This window comes from Apteryx rowi, unplaced genomic scaffold, assembly GCF_003343035.1.
Source record: "Apteryx rowi isolate R43461 unplaced genomic scaffold, aptRow1 scaffold_68, whole genome shotgun sequence".
Classification (NCBI taxonomy): Eukaryota; Metazoa; Chordata; class Aves; order Apterygiformes; family Apterygidae; genus Apteryx; species Apteryx rowi.
The window spans coordinates 2,164,682-2,185,749 of NW_020450960.1; the positions used below are offsets into that span (position 1 = coordinate 2,164,682).

Here is a 21,068-nt window from a genome sequence, read left to right on the forward strand (position 1 = left end):
ATATTGACCATTTATGAGCTCTATGGAGTGCTCTAGAAAATAACCAGCTGTTTGGTTAAGTGGATTTGGTCTATCCTTCAAGTTGACAGACTATTTTTATTACATACTATTACTTAATGAACTCTTTTGTGGCAAATGTAATTCAATACAGATACTGATTCCCAGTTTGTCATCAGTCCTTTAAAAAGGAAGAAAAATGGAAAATGACTTGATTCCTTTATCTTGTTATGTTAATTGCATTAGGAATATTGGAGAAAAACAGCCAGTGGATTTAACAGCATAAAATCCAGGGTTGTTTTCTGCTTAGAAGAAATGTGAATTTACTGGGGCAGAACAGTTGACTGTAGCCAAAGCAAATTCTGATCTGAGTTTTAGATTAGGAAAAACATGAGTAAATTTTTTTTTTCTGTAAAATTCCTTTGAAAGGGAATTCTGCAGCTGAGCAATAAAGGAGATGCAGACAAGCAAGAACCACCCGGAAGAATTTAGGATTCACTAAAGAAATAGGGACCTGGCCAGGGAGCTGCAGGTGACATCAGGTAGTAATGGGACGCACTGGAAGGGAATGGCCATAAGGATCAAGCCAGAGGAAAAGTCTTTGTGAATTCTTTGTTCCCTGTGCCTCTGCTCCTGAGAACTTTTGTTTTACTGTTTTTCTGCAGTTAGTGCCCCTAAACTGGATGAACAATTCTTCAGCTCTCATTGCCCAGATTTCAGCTTTTTATCTGTAAAATGGAGATGATTCCCCTCTGATTCCCCTCTGTTTGGCTTGGCATTACTGTAACAGTCTTTCGGATTGTAGTGTATTATCAACCTGTCACGTTACCCACAAGGCAAGGAGAGGGAAGACACTAGAGGTTCTTAATTGCTAGTCTAATTTATCCTAGTTGGGATTTTGGTCTACAGTGGTGTGTGGAGAGAAAAAAGGGCTATTAGGCACATCTTACCAAAGCATGAATTTCTCAACATAAATTGTCCTAGATCAGCTCAGCTGTCTGAGTAACCCAAAATAGATGTTGATGCAGTGTGGAAAGAGGAACAGGGAGAAGAGAAGTAAACTAGCGGTATGTTCAAAATGTCACCTGAAGGATCACTGCAAGACTGTCAACCTTACCAGAGTGTAAACAGTCCATGTGAATTTCTTTCACTTAGTTCAGGCAAGTCTACATAACTAAGTTGTTCTACTCATTAAACAGGATTAATTCTACAGGAGTAAAGGGAAGGAAGAGCTAAATTTTATCTTGTTTTGTATACTGGGGGAGAAAACTGAGTCTGGCACTTGTTGAGCATCTGGTCCCAGATCCAAAGCTTAGTGAAGGTTGCTTAGCCCTTTGTTTGGCATATGAGCCACTACTGAAATGGATCTTTTGTCTTAAAATGTGCTTTGGCTGTGTCCATAGAGGTTAAGTGCCTTTGGTCCCATTGGCTCCCCCAGGAATGAAAGGTGCTTTGCACCTTGTAACACAGTAACTATTTGCAAAATATTGGTGCTTTTGGCAAGCAGTGTAAAGAGTTAGTTTTACATCTTGACTTCTGCTGATATAACATCCTTCACAGGCAAGATGCAAATAAGCCCCCTTGACTTTAGGAGAAGACATAACTGTCTGTCTACTGGGTGTAGGGGTGGACAGTTGAAAAGTGTTGGTTCTTTGACTGAGACTCTTCACCAGTATTAAGGCTAGGAGAGACCATTGCAATCATTTCATCTGATGCCTATAGTCTAGGCTGTAGAATTCCAGCTAATGACTCTTACTTCTGACCCAGCAAGCTGTGGCTGAAATACAGCAGACGGATACAGATTGTCTAGAGAAAGCCTTTCTTGCTCTGATTCTACAGTAATGGTACAGGCTCCAGAGGAAGCAGAAACTGTTGCAGCAGGGAAAAGCTCACTGTCAAATGTTAGAACCCGAAACTCTAATAACCAAGTCAAATAGGATTCTTCATACAAGCATTATGACTTGATCTTCCTTAATACTAAAGTCAGATTAGCATCTGAATTAGTATTAGGGTTTGAAGTAATAAGACAGGAACATGTCATGTGTGGAGCTATGCCACTGAACTATTGAATGCTTTTGTGCTAATCTCACTTTGAATGCACAACCAAAGTTACATCTCTGAAATTTGTGTCCAGGATTCTTTTCTACCTGCCATTTTTATTGCAGCAGCATTCAGTTTTAAGCAGCTCAGGCACTTATCATAAATAAAACATTTTTATTATTTTTCTCCATCTTATAGAAAAGAAAAAAGCCCCATATTATTCTCTAATGCTAAAAAAATTCTTTCAGTTGAATTGTCGTGCAGCTGTTTCTTACCATGCAAGTCATGTGGGATCATTTTAGATGGAAATCTTCACTTCAGGGAAACATGGTCCTTATGACCCTAGGACTCTTAATAGATACCAGTTTTCCTGTGTGAATGCCAGAACAGGAGAACTGGGATCACTTAAAAGTTTACACAGCTCCCACTGGAAGAGTAGTAGGGGTTAGTCCTCATAGCTCCTCCAGGTGTAGAACTAAACCTAAAACAAAAATTTAAATTGAGTCTAGTCTTGGGAGATTTAATTCCAACTCCCAAATGGTATCCTTTTCTTCTGTATAATGAGGCTTTCAGAAGCATTTATCTGTCTTTTAAGACATGTAATATGGTACCTGGGAAGGTGATCTAAGGGAATTGTTATTCCTGTTTATTGCATAAGTATTAAATGAAAGATGATATGTGGAACTTGCATCTCCAGAGAAATTACTTCACCAGACCCTTAAAATATGTTGATTTTTCAACTACAGTTTTTATAGGAAGTTATCAAAGTGATTCCTTTCATTTCACTCTGACGATGTCAAAATATTTTGGTTCCTATCATGTTGAAGCATTTACTTTTTGTTATGTTGATAAGTGTTTAGACTTTACTTTATCCATAATATTAATTGGAAGTTGTGGCTGTGATTATCTGAGTGTAGTGTTTCAGCTTCATCCAAAATGAATCACTTCATTTCTCTACCAAAATTTTTTGTGTATGCCCTACAGTAAGCTTTTTTCTTTTGTTCTGATTTGAAATTTGATAAGAATGCAACTGGGAAACCCAATTGCCAATTACATCTGTGGTTCCAGCATCTGACAAACCCTCCCACAAAGTATTCAAACTAGAATTCAAATCTGTATGGACGTACCCATAGGAAGGAGAAAATGGATACTGTGGCCCATCGCCTGCCATTGCTGATGGATCCCGTGCATTGCTGGATAGTTTAGGTGGAGTTCTCTGCTGGTATGAATAACCAGGCTGAACCAGAGGCATGTAGTTCAACAAAGGAGCGTAGGGTGACCGAAAAATCTGCTGTGGACTGTAGGGAGTTACCTGGGGAGGAGGAAGAACAACAAAAAAAAGTGAGAGTTCATTGCTTATTGCTGGCTCCAAAAGTAGAAATTGGAGCTGACTGAAATATTTCAACATTTGAAATTTTTTTTGAAGAAAACTCTTTTCCAGACATTTTCATAGATTCTCTTGCAATTTCTGGTATCTCATTTTCCCCCTGCAGTTTTCTGTGCAAAGACTCCTGATGTCATTCAGATTGGGCTCAGCCAGCTTAGCATAAGAAGCTTTCTTCAGGTAAGTCTACTCTTGTGGGCTACTGCCTTGCTTTTCTCTACATCCTGCTTCCCCCAAGATGGCTGATATCTGTGAGCATTACAAGGCACTACAGAAGCTGCCAGGACTACTGTGCTTTCAAAGCAAGGGCACTTAAGAGAAAACATAAATAAGGGAAAAGCTAAAGTGTTGATCTCGTTTTTTTTCCTTTAACTGGAGAAACTGGTTATTATCTGACCAGAAGAGCTGTGTGAGATGAATTCTGGTGAGGTGATATCACAAGCCTTTCCCAGTTTCTGTTAAGTCCCTTAGCTGTCAAAGCTGATCTTATTGAAGTCTACCTATTCTATTCTTCATACATAAATTAACTGAAAAAGTAGTGCGTGTTCCATAGTGTTGATTTTGCTGTTCAACACAACACTCTCTCCCAAGTTTATACAAAACTAGAGCATATGCAGTAGATGTTTTTTAGTTAGAGGTTCAGAGCCATCTCTTGAACTACTTGGAACAGATATTACTCCAGTGTATTAACTAATTAAGTATTAACTTACACCAGCTCAGCATCTTGCCTCTAATCTGTTTTTGCAATGGCTCCAGTGTCAATCTTGGCACATGACAAACTGCTCTGACTAATCTATTGTGCTTAGCATCTCTGTTCTGCAAATTTAAGCATAGGTATAACCATTTAAATGTACCTGTCTGGAATAGCATCCAAAGGAAGGGTGCAAAGCTTGCTGATACGGGATCCTTGCTCTTTGATGATACAGGCCCTGCTAAGTATACATAAGACACGATGTTTAAAACAATCTGGGTTGGTCTATTAATTATTGCTACTTTTGTGTAAGCTCTTTAGGGGAATGTTACTTGTTCAAGGGAATCCAACTTGAGCTGAGTGTATTTCTTAGCTTTGGGCAAGTCTTAAGTCTGAGACATCAGTGTATCAGTCTGCTTTCTGTTCTGTAGCTCCATTCTGTCTGGGAAAGAGCTCGGTTCCCTGGTGACTGCTGGGGGTGGATGGACCATGCACACCTGTGCTAAGTAGGTCTGCACTGTGATAACTAATCATTGGTTTATTGGGAAAGAGGAGAATTTGGAGGTTATAAATGTCCAAGGGAGCTCAGCCTGGTACAGTGTGTGCGTTTTGGGTTATGTGTGGCTGGTGACAGGTATTGAGAACAGAATGCGCTTGTAGGATGAATTGAGTCCTGTTTAAAAAAATAATAATAAACCTATGGTTCTCTGTGGAGTTGAAAGGAATTAGGTGAGCATAGCTCTTGGAAAGCCCATGAATACATGGGATTCCTTTCATCTTCAGCATTCTACACTTTTAATCCTGGTTTCTTTTGATATGAGGTCCTGCCTCACTAGACTGAGAAAGCAATGTCCTAATCTGTAAACAGGGCAATCGCATCAAATGTATTAGTAATTAATTATTAGGTCAAAAATAGGTTTATAAATATACTTCATCAGTTTCCACTTTCATCTTGTAAGAGGTTAACATTCAGTAAGTATATCTGATGTGTCAGTAAACGTCATCCTTTTATGTTGTGAACATCTCGGAGCATTACATGTGCTGTTAATGCTCCCTTTTTGACCCAAAGCTGCTTAGTGTCAGTGATCATAGTAGGATAGCAGTCTGGTTTCTTTTAGACTCTACCCTACAAATTAGAAAGCAGGTTTCAGAAGAATGTTAGCTAGTGCTCTGGCCCTCTCAACAAGGGCTTGAGGGTGTTCCCTCTCCTCTCACAAAATGTGAATTTATTTTACATTACCTGGAACTGAGGGAAGTTTGAACGGTTTGGGAAGACAGGAGGTGGAGGGAAGCTCAGACTCAACCACATTGGCTGATTTAATGTTGTGGTTGCTGAAGTAGTAGAAAAATGTGGAGTAAAAGTATTCGCATTGTATTTATTTTTTCTATCCAATGTTGCAGTAGTTACTGTAAAACAAAACAAGGTTAAAAATGCTAATTAACATGCATTCTCTTCATTAATATGTAGAACACAATTAAAAGGACATGCTTTGCTTGTAAGCAAAATCTGTTTTAAGATACCAGTTGCTTTTGCAGGCTATAGTTCTGCAACACAGAGACCCAAACCGAACAATTAGCAGATCAAATTCACTTGTAGGGCCATTAACCCTGACGCACATGACTTGAAATAAAGTTACTTGCCTGAGCCATAAGAATGAATAAAATTATAAGAACAGAACAAGAACCTTTGCCCAAAGTTCAAAACTCTGAGATTAGGAAATAATCACCTTTTCTCTGTTGTAGTGTTTGAAGTCTCCAGACTGATAAATCTAGTCCAGAAACTTAAACACTTGATCTGGGCAAGCACCATTGTCTTTGCCTGTTCTGAGGTGCTAGATTCTAGATGGAATCTAGTTATCAGTGCTGTATGGGAACTGGGACCTTTTAAATGTCTCACAGTGGGAACCGTAAAATCATGGTGTGTTTTTAAAAATAAAAAACAAACCTGGCTTCTAGAAACTACTGACCAAAACTAAAAATCTCCTTCCAAAGTCCTGTCCAGAGGAATTCTTTGCATGAAGTCATGACTATCCTGTATTTCCCCTATTTCTACATAGGAGAAGAACATTGGGTAGATTTTTTAGGTAGAGGAGAGGAGGACACTAGCATTATCTAGTAAGAAATAAGAATTGTTGTGGAGATTAGTTCAGTAGTTTTCAGTCTTTTATGAAGGGTTTGGAAAGGGCATCACTGTAGAACAAACATTGCAGTGATGCCTCAGCAACTAGTGTCATCTGCTTTTTAATAGTTTTTGGTTTATGCCTTAATTTTCCCTGCGATTCCCAGCTGATGTTCAAGGACCATGCCCAAATCCATACCTGGGGCCTGCAATGCCTCTGTGACTACATCAGAATCAGTTTTGGAGCAAATCTTGGCAAACACCGGGAGCTGCTGCTTCTGTCCTGCAGCTTGACTTTCTGCTGCTGTTGTTGGTGAAGATGGCACAGCTGCATTATTCCTGGCAGAGCTGAACATGCTGTTCTGTATGAACTCCTTCACCGCCTTTGTTTCCCGATTGTCTGGACTTTTGGCAATGTCTGTGTGTTTTGGCAGAAATGGCACCGCTGACCTGCTTCCCTCTGTGCGGTGGATGCCTGTTGTGCTGCCATCCTCCAGCCCTTTAGAATTCTTGTGGGATTTTGGTGTACAGAGAGTCCCGGTGATGATGGATTTTGCAGAAAGCTGAGCATCACAGAGAGCTCTTAGTTTCATCTCCCTTTCTCTGTTTCCAATCATTGTTCTGTATATACTTTGAAGTCCCTCTGTTTCATCTAACAACTGGTCTCTGTAAGAAAATGGAATATGGCTGCTATTCAAGGAGGTCTGACTTAAAATAGAGCCAGTTATCTTGCTGCCTGCTAAACCTTGCATTTCTGTCTCATTAATATTTTGTGTAAGACTCAAGTATTTTTGCTCCACCAGAAGGGAAATTTCATCTCTGACATGATTCTTTTCCTAAAAGCTACATGAAAGGAGAAAAAAAAATTCTTATTTGATGCATATCCATCCAAGAGTAATTAAAACTTACATGACAGCATTATAGATATGCAAAGCATGATTATAGAATGTATGCTTAAAGGATTGTGGGTAAAATATTTTGACTGTAAATAAAATATAAACTGCATGTCAAATGATGATCCTTTGATAACAGGAGTGAATGAGTTTGAGTTGAATGGGCTTTGTACTGGGTTACACTTGCTGCATGGAAGAATTATATGGATCCCTGTGCCATGGTATTAGGGCAGCTGGTAATCGCTACTGAACTCTTATCGTTGCAACAGTTGACAAGGTGGGGATGTCTTACTGCCTTTACACAAGGGAGGATTCTAATAGACTTGTTGCAGTGGATTAGCATCTGCCTGCATATTGGTCAGTTAGATGTCATTGCCCCCATGGGGCTGACCACCAAGTAAACCAGCAATCAGTTGCTGAAATGCTGTGATTTTTTTTCAGTTCAGGTACTGATTTGTGTTGGATCAAACATCTCTGCCTTGGATATAGTGATGGCAGGAAAGGGAAAATTTTGCTGATAGAATTTTCAACTGTGTAAAGCTGATGGAATAGGAAATACGAATGGCTTATTGTCCCAGGACGGTCTCAAATTGCATGAAACATGACTCATTTGATGGTTCACATGTCTTTTAACATAGTTAAATGCAGTGATGAAGCATGATGGAGCCAACCATGTCAGTAGTGCTGAGGGGATGTGATACTCTGGTTCAGGAAGCAGTGATTCAGGTATCAAGGGTCATGGTGAATAACGAAGTGATTTTGAGCTCTTAGTGTTGCTTTGCTTGGAACTCAGACATGTTCTGTGGCTGCACTGAGCAGGCAAACATGCAGGCAGAAGTAGATAGGTGTTAAAACCTCTGTGGTACATTAGTGAGAACATTGCTAGAGTACTGTGTCTAGGTCTGGTGTTTGTTTCAAAAAGAATGCTGACAAATTGGAAAGGATTAAGAACTACAAGAAGGATTTCTTTCTCCCATGCACACTGAGTATTTCAAGATAAAAAAGATCTCTGGGAAGAGTAGGCTCTTTTAGTATAGGAAATTAGACTAGAAATACTGAACTTCTAAGTGTGTGTGTTTGGCGATGTGAATTTGCATACAGAGGTAATGGATTCTTCATCAGTCATATAAATTAGGACGCTTGTGTTAGAGGGGTTGTTTTAACTGAGCCAGGAGTTGCAGCTTTAATGCTGGGATTGCACCAAGTTCTCTGAGGGTTACACTACATAGTGTTCTCAGTAAATGTCCTGCATTTCTTCAGTGCCTTCTATCTGAAAAGATTAATCTTGTACCATCAGCATTGTTTGCCTGCGTTAAGAATTTTTTTGATTGTTGCTGAAATGCTTACATATTCGAGGAGGTGTGGGGGGATGGCAATTCAGCACTTGTTCAACAGAAGTCAAGAAATCTGATGATAAGGTTCAGAGGGAAGAAAAAGGTTGTGTTCTCCTGAAATGCAAGAATTGAGGGAACCAAATTCTGTGGTCCTGGGTAGATGTGCATATTGAACTTGAGGTATAGTTCACTAAAACTTGCACAGGGTCAGAGAGAAATCAAGGGGTAAACGCCTTGTGTGCTACACCACCCTCACATTGTGTAGCAAGAATGAGTGCGAACTTTACAACTGCCGCTGAGGCAGCCTGATTTTGCCACTGCACGCTTTAGGAGGCAAAACTCAATCTTGCTCACTCTGTACAGAAGCCTTGGGCCAGGTCTGATATCTCAATGCACAACGCGAGTTAACCCTGCTTCACAACAGGTCGTGCTGCTTTGGGGTCCCACTGTGTTCAAGCAGTCAGGCACCTGTCCCTGCTGCTGGTCATCCAGGAGACTGCGTATCCTTGTAAAATTCTTAGGTCACAGTGTGATTAAGGCTTGACTTGGGTAGAGGGTACACATCCAAAAACAGTTGAGAGGAGAAAAGAAGCAAGGTGTGCTGCTCACTTGTCCTTGATGGAGGGTGGGCAGCAGGGAGTGGGGAGGTGGAGGAATCTGGGGTTAAAGGTGTTATAAGCCCTTGTAGGCAGTTAAGTACCTGCTGGTAAATAATTATGTACTTTGCAACAGGGGTCCCTCCTGTCACCCCTGCTCTGGGTCTTCTCAGTAACTTGCTGCTATTCTGTATCTAAATACTCCAGAACAAAACCAGGAAGTTGAAACTTGTTGTTTGTTCAAAAGATTCGAGATTCATTTAAAAATGAACATACTAGCGATTTGCGTAAGTCAATATTTTAAAATAATTAAAGATTGCTAAATCGAGCAAGGTCACAATGTATAATCTTTGGCTGCCAATGTTATCACAGCTGATGAATTGGGTAACACCTTTATTGACAGTTGACATATACTGAGAGACTTTTCTTGATATCACTTTCTATTAGTCTTTCAGGATGAAAAGAGCTGCCTAGGATAGGGCATGGAAGCTTACCCTTCCAAGGTCAGAGGTAGAAACCTGACCCAGGGCTGGCTCACTTGAATAGTTTCCACTTTAAAGCAGTTCCTTGAACTCAGGGCAGTAATTTGGTCTTAACGCTTCAGTTTGGCTATTGATTGTTTGAAGGTTCAGAGGCTTTGGGGTCTCTGAACAACTGATGACCAATGTGCTCTCTGCTGTATGAGTGTATATGCAAAGAGTACTTCTATCCTGTTATCTAATTATAGGAAAAAAAAGTTGCTAAAGGAAATGGCCAGCTGATTTGCCAAAGGCTGTAGATCAGTAGGTAAAGAGTGAGTAGAAATTACTTCTTCTGAACCCCAGGATAGTGCTTTAGCTGCTGGACTTTGCTGGCTCTTTAATTCCATCTAAATGGAGGATGTTGAATTTCAGTCCCAATTGCTAGCTGGCTGTGTCCTGGCCACAGCTTCCATTGTGGGATCCTAAAGTATGTAACCTCACAGTACAATAGCAAAAAGAAAAGGATCCTGATCTGCTGTCTCCTTCCAGTTACACTAGCTTCAGCACAATTGCAGGGTGTGTGAACTAGAAGTCACGTTGTYTAGGCTGTCCTTGCTGCACTAGACTTCCTGCAAAAGATCGGGTCTGTATTCCTTTAAAGGTCACTTTTATTCTTGTAAAATGTGTTTTGAAAATGAAGTCAAGATTGTTAATAGCTCATATTTCTTCATTGGTACTTACGATGCCCTCCTTACCATGATGTCTTAGCAACTGGCAGGGCCAAAATACGTGGCTAACAGAGCATGTACTATTTGTAAAGATGCTTCAGCCATATAATTTAATGTACCACCGTAGGCTAGTGTGACTCCATTGGCTTCACTGGATGGAGCCTTCACCGATTTACCTGGTTCCATGCTTTCTGCATTCTGGAGGCTCTCTTTAAGCTTGTTTTACTTAGGATTCAGAGGAGAAAGATCAAGAGTCAGGACTCCAAGCTCTGTTTCCTAGGTTTCTCACTGATTTGCTGGTAGGTGCTTCCTCTTTTATGCCTCTGTTTCTTCATTTGTAAAATTATCCGTTTTCTCATCTGTGAACTTGTGTTTTAGAAGAAGCAATAACTGTTCTCACTTTTTTCTGTGCCAAGCAAGATGGACCAGGTTAGCATGATGTTTTATTTAGGCTTTAAGAACTGAACATGTGCCAATACTTGCTAAGTAGTGGCTGGATTTGTAAATTTTACTTTTTCTACTTCAGGAGTATATAGTAAATAATATCCTATTAATCTGAAGAGCGTACCTCCTTGCCTTATTGTCATTTGTCCTGTGGAACAAGAATTGGTGTAGAGTTTTTCTGTGCTAAATTCAGCTTTTCTTTGTAAAGATCAGCTGTTTAGAGTAGTTTCTGTATAACACTTTAATTTTTGATTTTGCTCCTTTGAATGCTGCTTTTGCTTCTTCCTGTAAATATTTTGATGTGTGTAGTTATTTTTCTTTAAATGCTGTGGAGAAGCAAATGCAGCAGCTGCTTATGATGCTTCAGAATCTGAAGTAGTTAGATTTCATTGGACATCATTTTCCAAAGAAAATTGGTTATAGTGGGGAAAAAGGGGAATATTTTGTTTCATTAGAGTAGATGTCTGAAAGCAACCCATGTACCCCCCTGCCCCAGGTTTTCATTTCATCAGATTACTAAAGCCTAGTTCAGAAAAGTATAAATGGGAAAGCAGCAGCATTTCTCTCTGGAACTGGGCAATACTTAAAGATCACTCACTCATTCTGGGAGTTGCTGCCGTCTCTCTTGGGGGCCTCTGACAGGTTTGAGTGGAAAGCAGGCTGCAGAGGTGGTGGCAGTGACGTGGGCTGGAGCTCTTCGGAGAGACCTTGAACACGTTTCCAGATCTCGTGGCAGGCTTTGTCCAAGCTATCATGGGGAGTGTTGTGGTGGATCCAAATGTGCCTGGGGAAAGGTCCTAGTGGGAATGGACCTTCTGCTTTTACTACTGGAGCTGAAAGCCCATTCCCACCAGTGAGCATCTTTCAGCCTCTTCACATTCACAAGAGGATGTTTTTGTAGGTAGCGAATGGAATGAAGAGCCTTGGTAACCATGGAACCGTTGGGCCTGGCAACTGATATGAAGGATAACAGCTGGAAGCATCTGCTGGGTTCCCAGCAGCCTCCGACAGAAGAAATAGAAATGGCAGCATAAAGTCCTTCAGCAAGGCTGAGAGTGTACTCTAGCATAAGTCGCCAAATAAAATTCAGTCTCTCCAGGTTCAGCGTTCAACTGTCCCTACTCTTTCCTTTCCCTGAGCTCTGTGTCACTGCTCAAGTGTCTGCAGGTGACTAGCCCTGTGGTGTGCACAGGGGACTGTGGCTCTGCAGAGACACCCCTTGTCTTGCTCTGTCCCCTCTTCATCTTTCCACTGATGCTAGGTGAGGAGCAGGAGTCTTGTGTGAGTTAAGCAGCACAAAGACGGAAGGGGTGTTCCTACTCCTGTGTTTACTCTCCTATTTTGTCCCAGCCCAAAGAGGAGGAAGGCTACCTGTCTCTGAGGTCCATCTAGGATTGCATTTCATCCCTGTTGCAGCAGTTTGTCTCCCTGAAACTGTGCACAGTCCAGTGCACTCAAGATCTAYCCTCCACAGCAAGTCAGGCACAAGACTGCTCTTATCAGGGAGTAAGAACAGGAGAAACTAATTTTGGCTCACATCTCTATCACTAGAAGAACTTTTTTCTTTTCTGCTTGCCTTTTTTTTGTCTTCTGTTCAGACTAAAAGCATCTTAGTTGGCTTTGACCTAGTCTGTGTGCACGCAGGCTAGCTGGGCCTGCTGTTGCTGGGCTGCTGCTATTACAGTATTTCTAGTTGTGATCTCCTGTGACTTTTCCACCTTTCCAGAAGAACAGTGGCCCTTCTGTTTTCTGTGCCTAAAGGGGGAATATTTTTAGCTACCTTCCACTGCATTGCAAAAAGAACTTGCTTTCAGTTTTGGAGTTTGCATATTTTCAGCATCAAGAGGTGGCTGGCAACAGAATTTTGCTTTTTGGATTCACTTTCTTTTCAACATCCTCTGTGGCATTTTGGTTGCTGGCTTAGATGGGCTGCTCTTAATTTTAGGGAAATGTGGTCAGACTGCCATGGCACGAATGCCTTATAGGATTCCTCATTCATCACCAGAGCAGTTGTGTTGTAAGCAGGGGTACTGTCTACGTTCACTGGAGCAGCGTGTGCAGGAGGGGGAGGGAGAAGGGCCCTGTGGGGATGTGGCTTGGTGTCAAAACTGGAGGAAAAACTTGGTTTTGATGCTCATTCTATTTAGCAAGTCTTTGACCTTATCAAGGCCTCAGTTTCTCTTTTGGTAACGTTTGGCCAAAGTGCTGCTCTTCCAGGAAGCCATTGTGAGCACTGATTTATAGCTGTGAATCAACGTGAATCCTACTTGGATCAACCAGAATTTAGGGACATTACAGTTGCTATTATTTACTGGGAGGAATCACAAAATAGTTTAGATTGCTCTGGCAGTGAGGGTGAGGTGTGATTAAACAGAATATAAAAATGTAGGCTAAATATCTTTGTGGAGAATGTGGAAGGTGCTGAAGTCTGAAGGAAGCAGCCTCATTTGAGCCCTGGGTCTGACTGCTGGTGGCAGTGCAGAGCAGAATTTCCCTGCTGCTAGTGGGTGGTTAAACTGAAGTCAAGATTCCTCTTTTAGTAGAGAGGTAATTTTGTAAGGTGAGAAGCTAAGTGAGTGGTAGAGGTTAAGAATGGGTCGTTAATCAGAACCTACAAATGCCTCCTGATGAGAAATGGGTTGCAGTCGAGGAACTTGGTAGTTGCTGTGATAGTCTCTGCTGTATTTTATTAGTCTTGTCCATTTAGCAAATAAATGCAAGTTTTTTGAGAGAGTAAGACCCTAAACCTAGCAGTTTTGGGAGGAAGACTTATTTGGGAGGAAACCCTGGATTTGAAAAAGATATGATTTATTAACCAGGAATAAAGTGGGATTGTATCTTGTCAATGACTTTATTATGCCTGTAGATTGTTCTTGATCCAGGGCTAGCTGATTTTTGGCTCAGCCTATAGTCTTCTGGTGTGCAGCAACCAAGTCACATCTTCAGCCGAATGCAATTTTGGGGTGGGGGCTGGGGATTCTTGGAGGTGAATAGCTGTATAGGGGAAGAGCAATGTATGGAGCTGTGCAGTGTGGTACCCTGTTCTCTGATCCTTTTATATTTGGATCTATGCCTTTGAACAATAAGGTCTATTTGAATAGGACACTGCAGTTTAAACAGACATAAAGCAACTCTTTCATGTAACAGCCCTGGTTGCCTTGGCTCTTGGCATTGGTTCACAATGTAGGCAGTGGAAGGATTGAAATGCAGAGGGGACACAGGGAGAGGGAGTGAGAGAGAGGATTGTTTTGGGGGTGGAGGGACAGATTTGCAAGCCCTTGATATAAATTGTTTTTGAGCTGTCAAATAAGCTCATTCAAAGCTACCGGAACAAGTGTGAAGAAGGGGGCTTTGCAGCAAGAAACTGCAGCAAATGCAGAACGCAGGGGGATGGGTGGCTAGTTGAGCCCCCCACCCTGGCTGGGCGAGCGTGGGGTGCGCGGAGCAGCGGCGGCGCGAGCTCGGCCCGGCCCCGGCAGTGCGGCTCAGGTCTGCCCCAGCCTGCCGCAGAYGGGCAGCGTTCGGCCGCCAGGCAGCGGGAAAGCTGAGGCTTGGCTGCCTCTCTCCTCGCTGCCTCTGCGCGTTTCTTCTGGTGGTGGAACAAGGGGCAAGGAAGAGAAGGAAAAGAAGAAAGCGGGGGCGGGGGTTGGGGCTGGAGAGGAGGATCTGGTCTCAGTCTGGACCCTGGTAGCTTCTCCCCCTTTTCTGTGGGGGGCAGTGCAGGGGGGGTGGGGTAGGGGCTGCTCCATGCCTTTCAAGCTGGAAGGAAACGTTAAAATAGGCTCTTGATGTGAGGCTGGGAAGGGGAGGGAAGGATATTCGAGAGTGTCTTTAAAGCTTTGGTGTCACGTACCAGTTCAGAGTTATTTTTCCTGTCCGTAGATCTGAGCATCGTTACCAGGATAGTTAAGTTCCTGAATGTCGCTTTAACAGACTGCATTTTTTCCCCATCTTGCATGCAACCATAGGGACAAATGTGCTCATCGATGTTTAAAAAGGGGGGGGGGGGCGCGCCACAGCATCACTCTCACCAGCTCTGCAAAGGGGCAGCGGCATGACAGACAAGCATGTGTGATGGCTTAGGGGAGGGGGCATGGCCAGTGCAGCCTTTCCCATCTCCAGAATGCTTCCTAAACCAGTCCCACTGGTGTCGGGGTCTCAGCTCTGTTGCAGGGCTCCGTGCTGCTAGGACAGGTCACAGACTGGGGGTTGGCTCTCTTGCAGTCTCTCTTGTTTGTAACAAAATTTGCTTCATCGTAAAAATTGTGTCAATATTGTCAAGTTGTTTACAGAGATGGGGGGGGCTCCCCGAGTGAGCCTGCATCGGCTCTGGCAGATATCTTAATAGCAGGGGATGCTGTGTGTGTACATAGGCATGCATGCTAAGCTCTATGTAAAATGGGAGGCTGTGAGACTTGCGCCTGTACAAGAAACCTGTGATGTATATTAAAAATAATAAATACAATGCTAAAGCATAATTTGTGGTTTGTTGTTTCTGTTGGGGTGGGGGCAAGTGGGAGGACTCTGGTTTGGGGAAGCAAAATCATCCCCCAGCCAGATCCACTTGATGGCTGCACACCAGCCCCTCACCAAAACGCACTTGCCCCCTCCCCAGCATTTAGTGAAGAGGAGAACAAAGATATGGGAGTGATTAATCAACTGGCTAATAAAAAAAAAAAGTATAAATCCCAAGGGACTGTGTGCTGCTAATGCCAGGGAGCTGGCTCGGAGACAGCCACCGGGAGGGACGAGCCAGCCCTCCTCTTCTCTCCTCTCCCCGAGCTGCTGCTGCACTTGGTTCATTCCAGCTGCAGAAGCTCAGAGCCCTCCATGCGGTGGGATTTTTTTCTTGGCTAAAAAAATAAAAAAAAATCCCAAGCCTGACCTGATTTTTTTTTCCTCCTCTTCCTTTCTCCTCTTCCTCTAGCAGAGTCGAGGACTATCCCAATCGCAAAGGGGGAGAGAAGGGGGGAAAAAACCCAACAACCACCAACCCCCTGGCGCACCCCGTTCCCCACTGCCCTTTGACATGCAACCTTCCTTGGGATGGGACAAGCCRGGATGCAGCTGTGGCTTCAGAAGGAATTGGGGAAAACTGGGGATCTTTGCTCTCATGACGGTGGAAGTGAGCTCCTGGAGCCGGGTTCTGCTGCTCTCTGTGGGGCTGCTGGCTGTCTCAGCAACCGGTAAGTGCAATGGAGAAAGCTGGCAACTTTAGGAGTATTTTTCCTCCTGCTGCTTAGATCCTAGAACCACTGTTAATCTCTTCTCTGGGGGGACTTCAAGGGTGTGTGTGTGTGCATGCACGTGTGTGCCTGCTCATGCTTCCCTGTAGTGTTCAATAAGGAGTATGTTTCCTGTTGACCTCTGCAGAAGATAAAGTTTCCCTCTATTAGCCTTTGGGAGCAACAATTTTAAATGATGGGATAATAAAAGGTAGCTTTATTTGATCTCATTCCCCTTACCCAGTGGGTCAAATCATTGTGCACAGTTGCTGTACAATATGTGAGATGATTGTAAAAAATGCCTTCACATTTTTTCCACCGTCTTTCCCTTGCATCTTAATTCATTATTTCACTACCCTGGTGTTTGCCTATAGCTGATAAAATAAATTTAGGACTCCTTGCATGAAGATGGAAGCACTTTTCCTTTCTTCCTCCTGCCTTTCAAGTTGATGTGCTCTTACAGATGAGCTCTTTAGCCTCAGCATCATTATTCCTGTGATTTTTAGTAAATATGCCTTTATTGACTTGAAAGATAGTAAGAGAGACTAGAATTTTGAGGGAGTTTGCTTATGTATCCTCCTCGGTTTCTGCCACTGCCCTTGTAGCAAAAGCATATCTAAGCACTGAAGTTTTTCTGGTGTGAACAGCAAATATTTAGGGACTGTCTTTGTGTGTGTGTGGGGGGGGGAAGTGGGAGAGCTAAGTCTTTGGCAGTGTTGTCTTTCAAGAGTGCTGTGCCCCGATTTCCATGAGTTTCTCAGTAATGTTTGTCTTCTGTCTGCTGCATCTTGGGCAGGAGGAATGTGTGTGTGTTTGTGCGTTCATGTATATGACATCTCGATTTTTTGGAAAACTTTGTGTTAGCTGGAATGCAATACTGATTTTATTATGTAAGGCAGACTTTCTCCAACGAGACCCAGAATAATCATTAACTATTCCTCCTCCTGAGGACTCTTGCAGTAGACCTGAAGAGTTTTGCTGACTGGAAGCATCTATTAGGGAAGAGTATAATATGCACCAAACAACCCACAACTCCTAATTAAGGATGATATTTTGGTGGATATTTTCCTGAATGTTTTTCCTTTCCAGCAGGAGCATTTAGTCTATGCATAGAGAAAAACCATCCCAGCAACTTCTGCTGTGCTTTGCTGGTATGAGTAGAATGATGTAGAGATACCTAAATATGTGATTTATTATGTCGGGGTTTACAACTCTCTTCTGTGCTGTTGGTTGTTCATACTAGATGTTCCAGGCTTGCTTTCTGTGCCTACTAAGTATTTAATCCTTTTTGCTCAGGTATCTAGCGCCTCGCTTTCTTCATTTAGAATGGTGTCTCTTCTGGATACTTCACCCAAGGATTGAAGGATCAACAACTGTTGTTCATGCTCTCCTACACATGTAATATCTGCAAAAGCTTTTTTTAGACCTACTGTATTCTTTTATCTGCATCAGAATTAGAAGTATTTGTTAATGACTCCTCTTTCGTAGTTCCTCCTCTTCCACAGATTTTGAAATCCCAGTAATAATCTTTTTGTGAAGATAAGGGATCAATTTTGAAATCAGTGGCTTACTGCTAGATATCCAGAACACAGTAAATGTAGCCACTCGGTGAATACACTCAGCTTTTGCCAATCTGTTTTAGTTTTAAGGTATGATTTCAAAATAATTTTAATCTGGGCTGGGACTTCTGGTACCTTAGCTGAGTAAATCATGAACCTCTGCAGAACAAAGTTCTTAAGTGCTTCAGTCCTAGCCTAGCCTTTTCCTAGGATTTGTGTAGGTAGTAATAACCAGGAGTACCCATAGTGTGGCAGTAGAGCTGTATATATAGAACTATCAGTTAGTAGTTCTAGCCGTCTTAAAAAGAAGAGGAATCCTACTCCTTGCATCAACTGTATTGTGTCAGTAGTCCTGTTGCCTAATGATGTCCCTTTAAAAAATGGCTGATTGCTGCATAGGCCTTCTTCAGGTGCTACTGTATCTGAAGGCAAGGTCAGGTAGCTTCTACTTGTGCAAAGAACTGATGCAGCTGTAGAGAAGGTATTGTTTTATGCTGTGCTGAGGTTTATTTTTTTGGGGTGTAGGGTAGGAGTGTTTCTTTTAGTTTCTCCCCTTTGTTTTAGTGGTGCGTGAATAATTTGGTGGAATTTTGAGATTTGCAGAGAACACTGAATTTGTTCTATAGCTATGAGTTGATTGTGAGCTGTGCGTGGCCTTTTGGACGTATCGTGCATATGATCCTGAATTTTTTTTGATTGTCAAAACAGGTACTCATAACGGGATGGGAATAATACCATTCCTTTCTGCTGTTCCCCAGGTAATAAGCTATGCATATGAACTAGAAGGTGCATTTGGTGCGTGTATTGGCCAGGCGTATATGGATACGTGCATATGCAATTTCTTTCAAAGGCCTATTATGCCTCCTTAAGTCTTGATGCCATTATTCACACACAGTCTTACTATCAGCATCCTATTTTGTACTGGACTATGGAAAGATGCACTGGATTGAAAAATGGTCTAATCATTTTAAACCCATTGTAATTTTCTTTTTTCTTCATGGAGAATAGTTTTTGGCAGACTCTTCCTCTGAAGAATGGAGGAGAGGGGACACTGTTTATGAATTTTGATGAATGTGTGCATATTTAAATCTTATTTTATTTTGTTCTGTTGTCTTAAATCTGCACAGGGTAATGAGATTCAGGGGTACTTGCTCTGCTGGGGAGCACCTTAACCTGCGAAGCAGACTAAGTGATTTGAGTGTGGCTTTTGTTAAGGGGTAGCGGCATAAGATATTAACTCGCTGAAATAGTGGATGCATGTTTTCACATAGGAAAAGGGGAATAGTCACCAGCGTGATTACATTTGATCGTGGCACGTGATGAAACCATGGTGTTTCATGGCAGTAGCTGAGAACATAGTTTTGAGCCAAATCCTACTATTGGTGCTGAAGTAGTGGGGATAACAGTGCTAAATGAAACGAATGATTCCCACTTATTCATGTCTTGCTATTGCCTTCTGTTACAGGGAGGGAGTCATTTATGGCAAATGTTTAAAGGGTGAAGATGTTTGGAGGTAGAGATGACAATCTTTTGCATAGGATCAGACTGATTTCTTGGCGCTTAGAGAGGGCGAGCAAAACGGAAGGCTTCATCTGGCCTTACTGCCTCCCTTGCCCTTCCTTGCCCTTGTGACTGCAGAGGAGAGGACATGTGGCCTGGTCCATAGGTTCTCAGCACTTTGCAGTGGGGGAGCACAGGTGATACTCAGGTTGAAGGAATAGGGCCCTGTCCTTCCTTCTCCCTATGCCTGGCCATGCAAGGCTGGGTGACCATATGGCCCTCAGGTTTCACTGGAGTGTAGTAAACTTGCTTTCTTATCTCTTTACAGTGGTGTGCACACTTATGAGTTCTCAGTGGGGAATGTCCAGATTCAGCATGCTTTTCACCACAGAAGCATGTGGATGTATTCATGAGTGGGGGGTAGGGAAAAAAGCCTTGTTCCTTCAGCTGCCAGTCTGAATCCTTTGCTATATTTTGTATTTGGGATACCAAAATGGGAGTGCAGATGCGTTAAACTTACTAGTAAGACTGTGTTGTGCAGTAACTATGACTCTACTTCAAGCCTGGGACATTTGGGTCACAATCCATACTGTGGTACTGTTTTGTTGTGTCACCTTAGGCAAACAGTTTTACTTTTGTCTTCGCATTCTTTGTATTGACTAATAACTTCATTGGGCACAGGAGACTTTCCCTTGCCTTATAATTGTTCATTGCCCATCACTGATTTTTGTCAGGGCCCCTCAGCACTGCCAAAATACTTCTAAGCTTAAACCTTCCTTGCCACCAAGCCCAGTCTCTGTCATGTCAGATACCTCCCAGGGAAATTTTATATTCAGCTGGCTGATGGTTCCCAGCTGAGCTAGTCTGCAGTGGCACAGGCGTGGATGTCTGCTCAACGATCTTCAGTGGCTGCCTTCCAGTTGTCTAGGAGTTTCTGTCAAAAGGAGGCACATGTCAAAATGGGTGCAGGGAACATGATTCAGGCAATCTGCCATGGATCCCAGTGGACATACTCTCTGCCAAAGTGGTTTAGGGCTCAAGGTGTAACTGAGCAATTGATCAGATGATCATTTGTAGTATTCCTGTTGTAGAGAACATGTTTTGCTATGCAGAAGTTACTGCCTCATTAATCTACTTGCAAGGACAGGTGAAAAATAATTCTTTCCCTTCTTCTAAGTATGCTGTTAACCACCTGTGCTCCAGGAATTTGCAGCTGCTGAATTACTGTGCACCACTGTCCACCTTGTGTTTCCTGAGAGGCCAGTTGTCAATGCAATGCCAAATCGCACAGCTGCAGTGCTGCTGCCTGCCCCCCGGTAGCTGTTACGTGGGTGTTGACCAGAGGAAATCATTATTGTAATGTTAATGGTCAGAGAGGTTTGGGGGGAAAGTCAGGCAGCCTAAACTCAATAACACTGATTGTATAACATCCAACCATAACAATAATGCACTTCTGGAGAGTTGATTCAAGCCTGAAGGATGAGTCTCATCTCTGAGCTGCTTCTGTCAGGTGAAGCCAAGCCTTTTAGCTACTTTTCTAATAATGAGACTGCCATAGGAGATGGAAAAGCGCAGCTCTGGCTAGTGCAGGACAGGATTTGGACTTGTGTTTTCTGTTACAACTCTGCAGATAACCTTTTGACTGACCATTCCCTCTTGCTTCATGGGTAAGATAGAGGATGGACTACAGTGCATATACCAGAGGGATACTGCATGGGTATAGTTGCATCTAAAGATTTTTGGAGGAAAGCTGCAAAAGATGTCTTTGACAAAAGTACTGTAAAGGCATAAGACTTCAGAAAAGTCTTACTAATCTGTTTTTTTTACCCAAAGTATCCTAAGACAGAGTGCCAGAGTCATTCTTCATTGGCTTAAGTGAAATAATATCAAAGCTGTATTTGCTGAATGGGTTTTAGAGTGATACTTCTTAACTGTCCTTCATGTTTCTGGGCGTTTGGAGGTCCAGAAATACTACAGATAAGCCTAGATTTAAATAGCCTTTTTCTCAATAGAAAGTATAGCAAATTCAAGTGTAAGACCAGAGTTGAGACTTTACTTTTAAGGTCTATTTAAAAAATAATAATGCATGCTGTATAG

At 42.4% G+C, this 21,068-nt stretch overlaps 2 protein-coding genes across 2 annotated transcripts in view; one reads left to right on the plus strand and one right to left on the minus strand.

Annotated features, from left to right (window-relative positions):
• Nucleotides 1-2,442: 2,442 nt before the first annotated feature.
• Nucleotides 2,443-11,548, minus strand: CUNH1orf94 (chromosome unknown C1orf94 homolog). Its single transcript, XM_026086082.1, has 6 exons — nt 11,286-11,548; nt 6,431-6,897; nt 5,353-5,519; nt 4,276-4,350; nt 3,165-3,349; nt 2,443-2,518 (listed from the first exon to the last, which is right to left on the minus strand). Exons 1-6 carry the CDS (start codon nt 11,546-11,548, stop codon nt 2,443-2,445), a joined length of 1,233 nt encoding a protein of 410 aa, XP_025941867.1.
• Nucleotides 11,549-15,800: 4,252 nt separating this feature from the next.
• The window catches only part of CSMD2 (CUB and Sushi multiple domains 2), a 331,313-nt gene continuing 326,045 nt past the window's right edge, over nt 15,801-21,068 (plus strand). The window contains exon 1 of the mRNA XM_026086083.1: nt 15,801-15,873. Coding sequence (XP_025941868.1) covers nt 15,801-15,873 — 73 coding nt within the window. The remainder of the gene's footprint in view (nt 15,874-21,068) is intronic.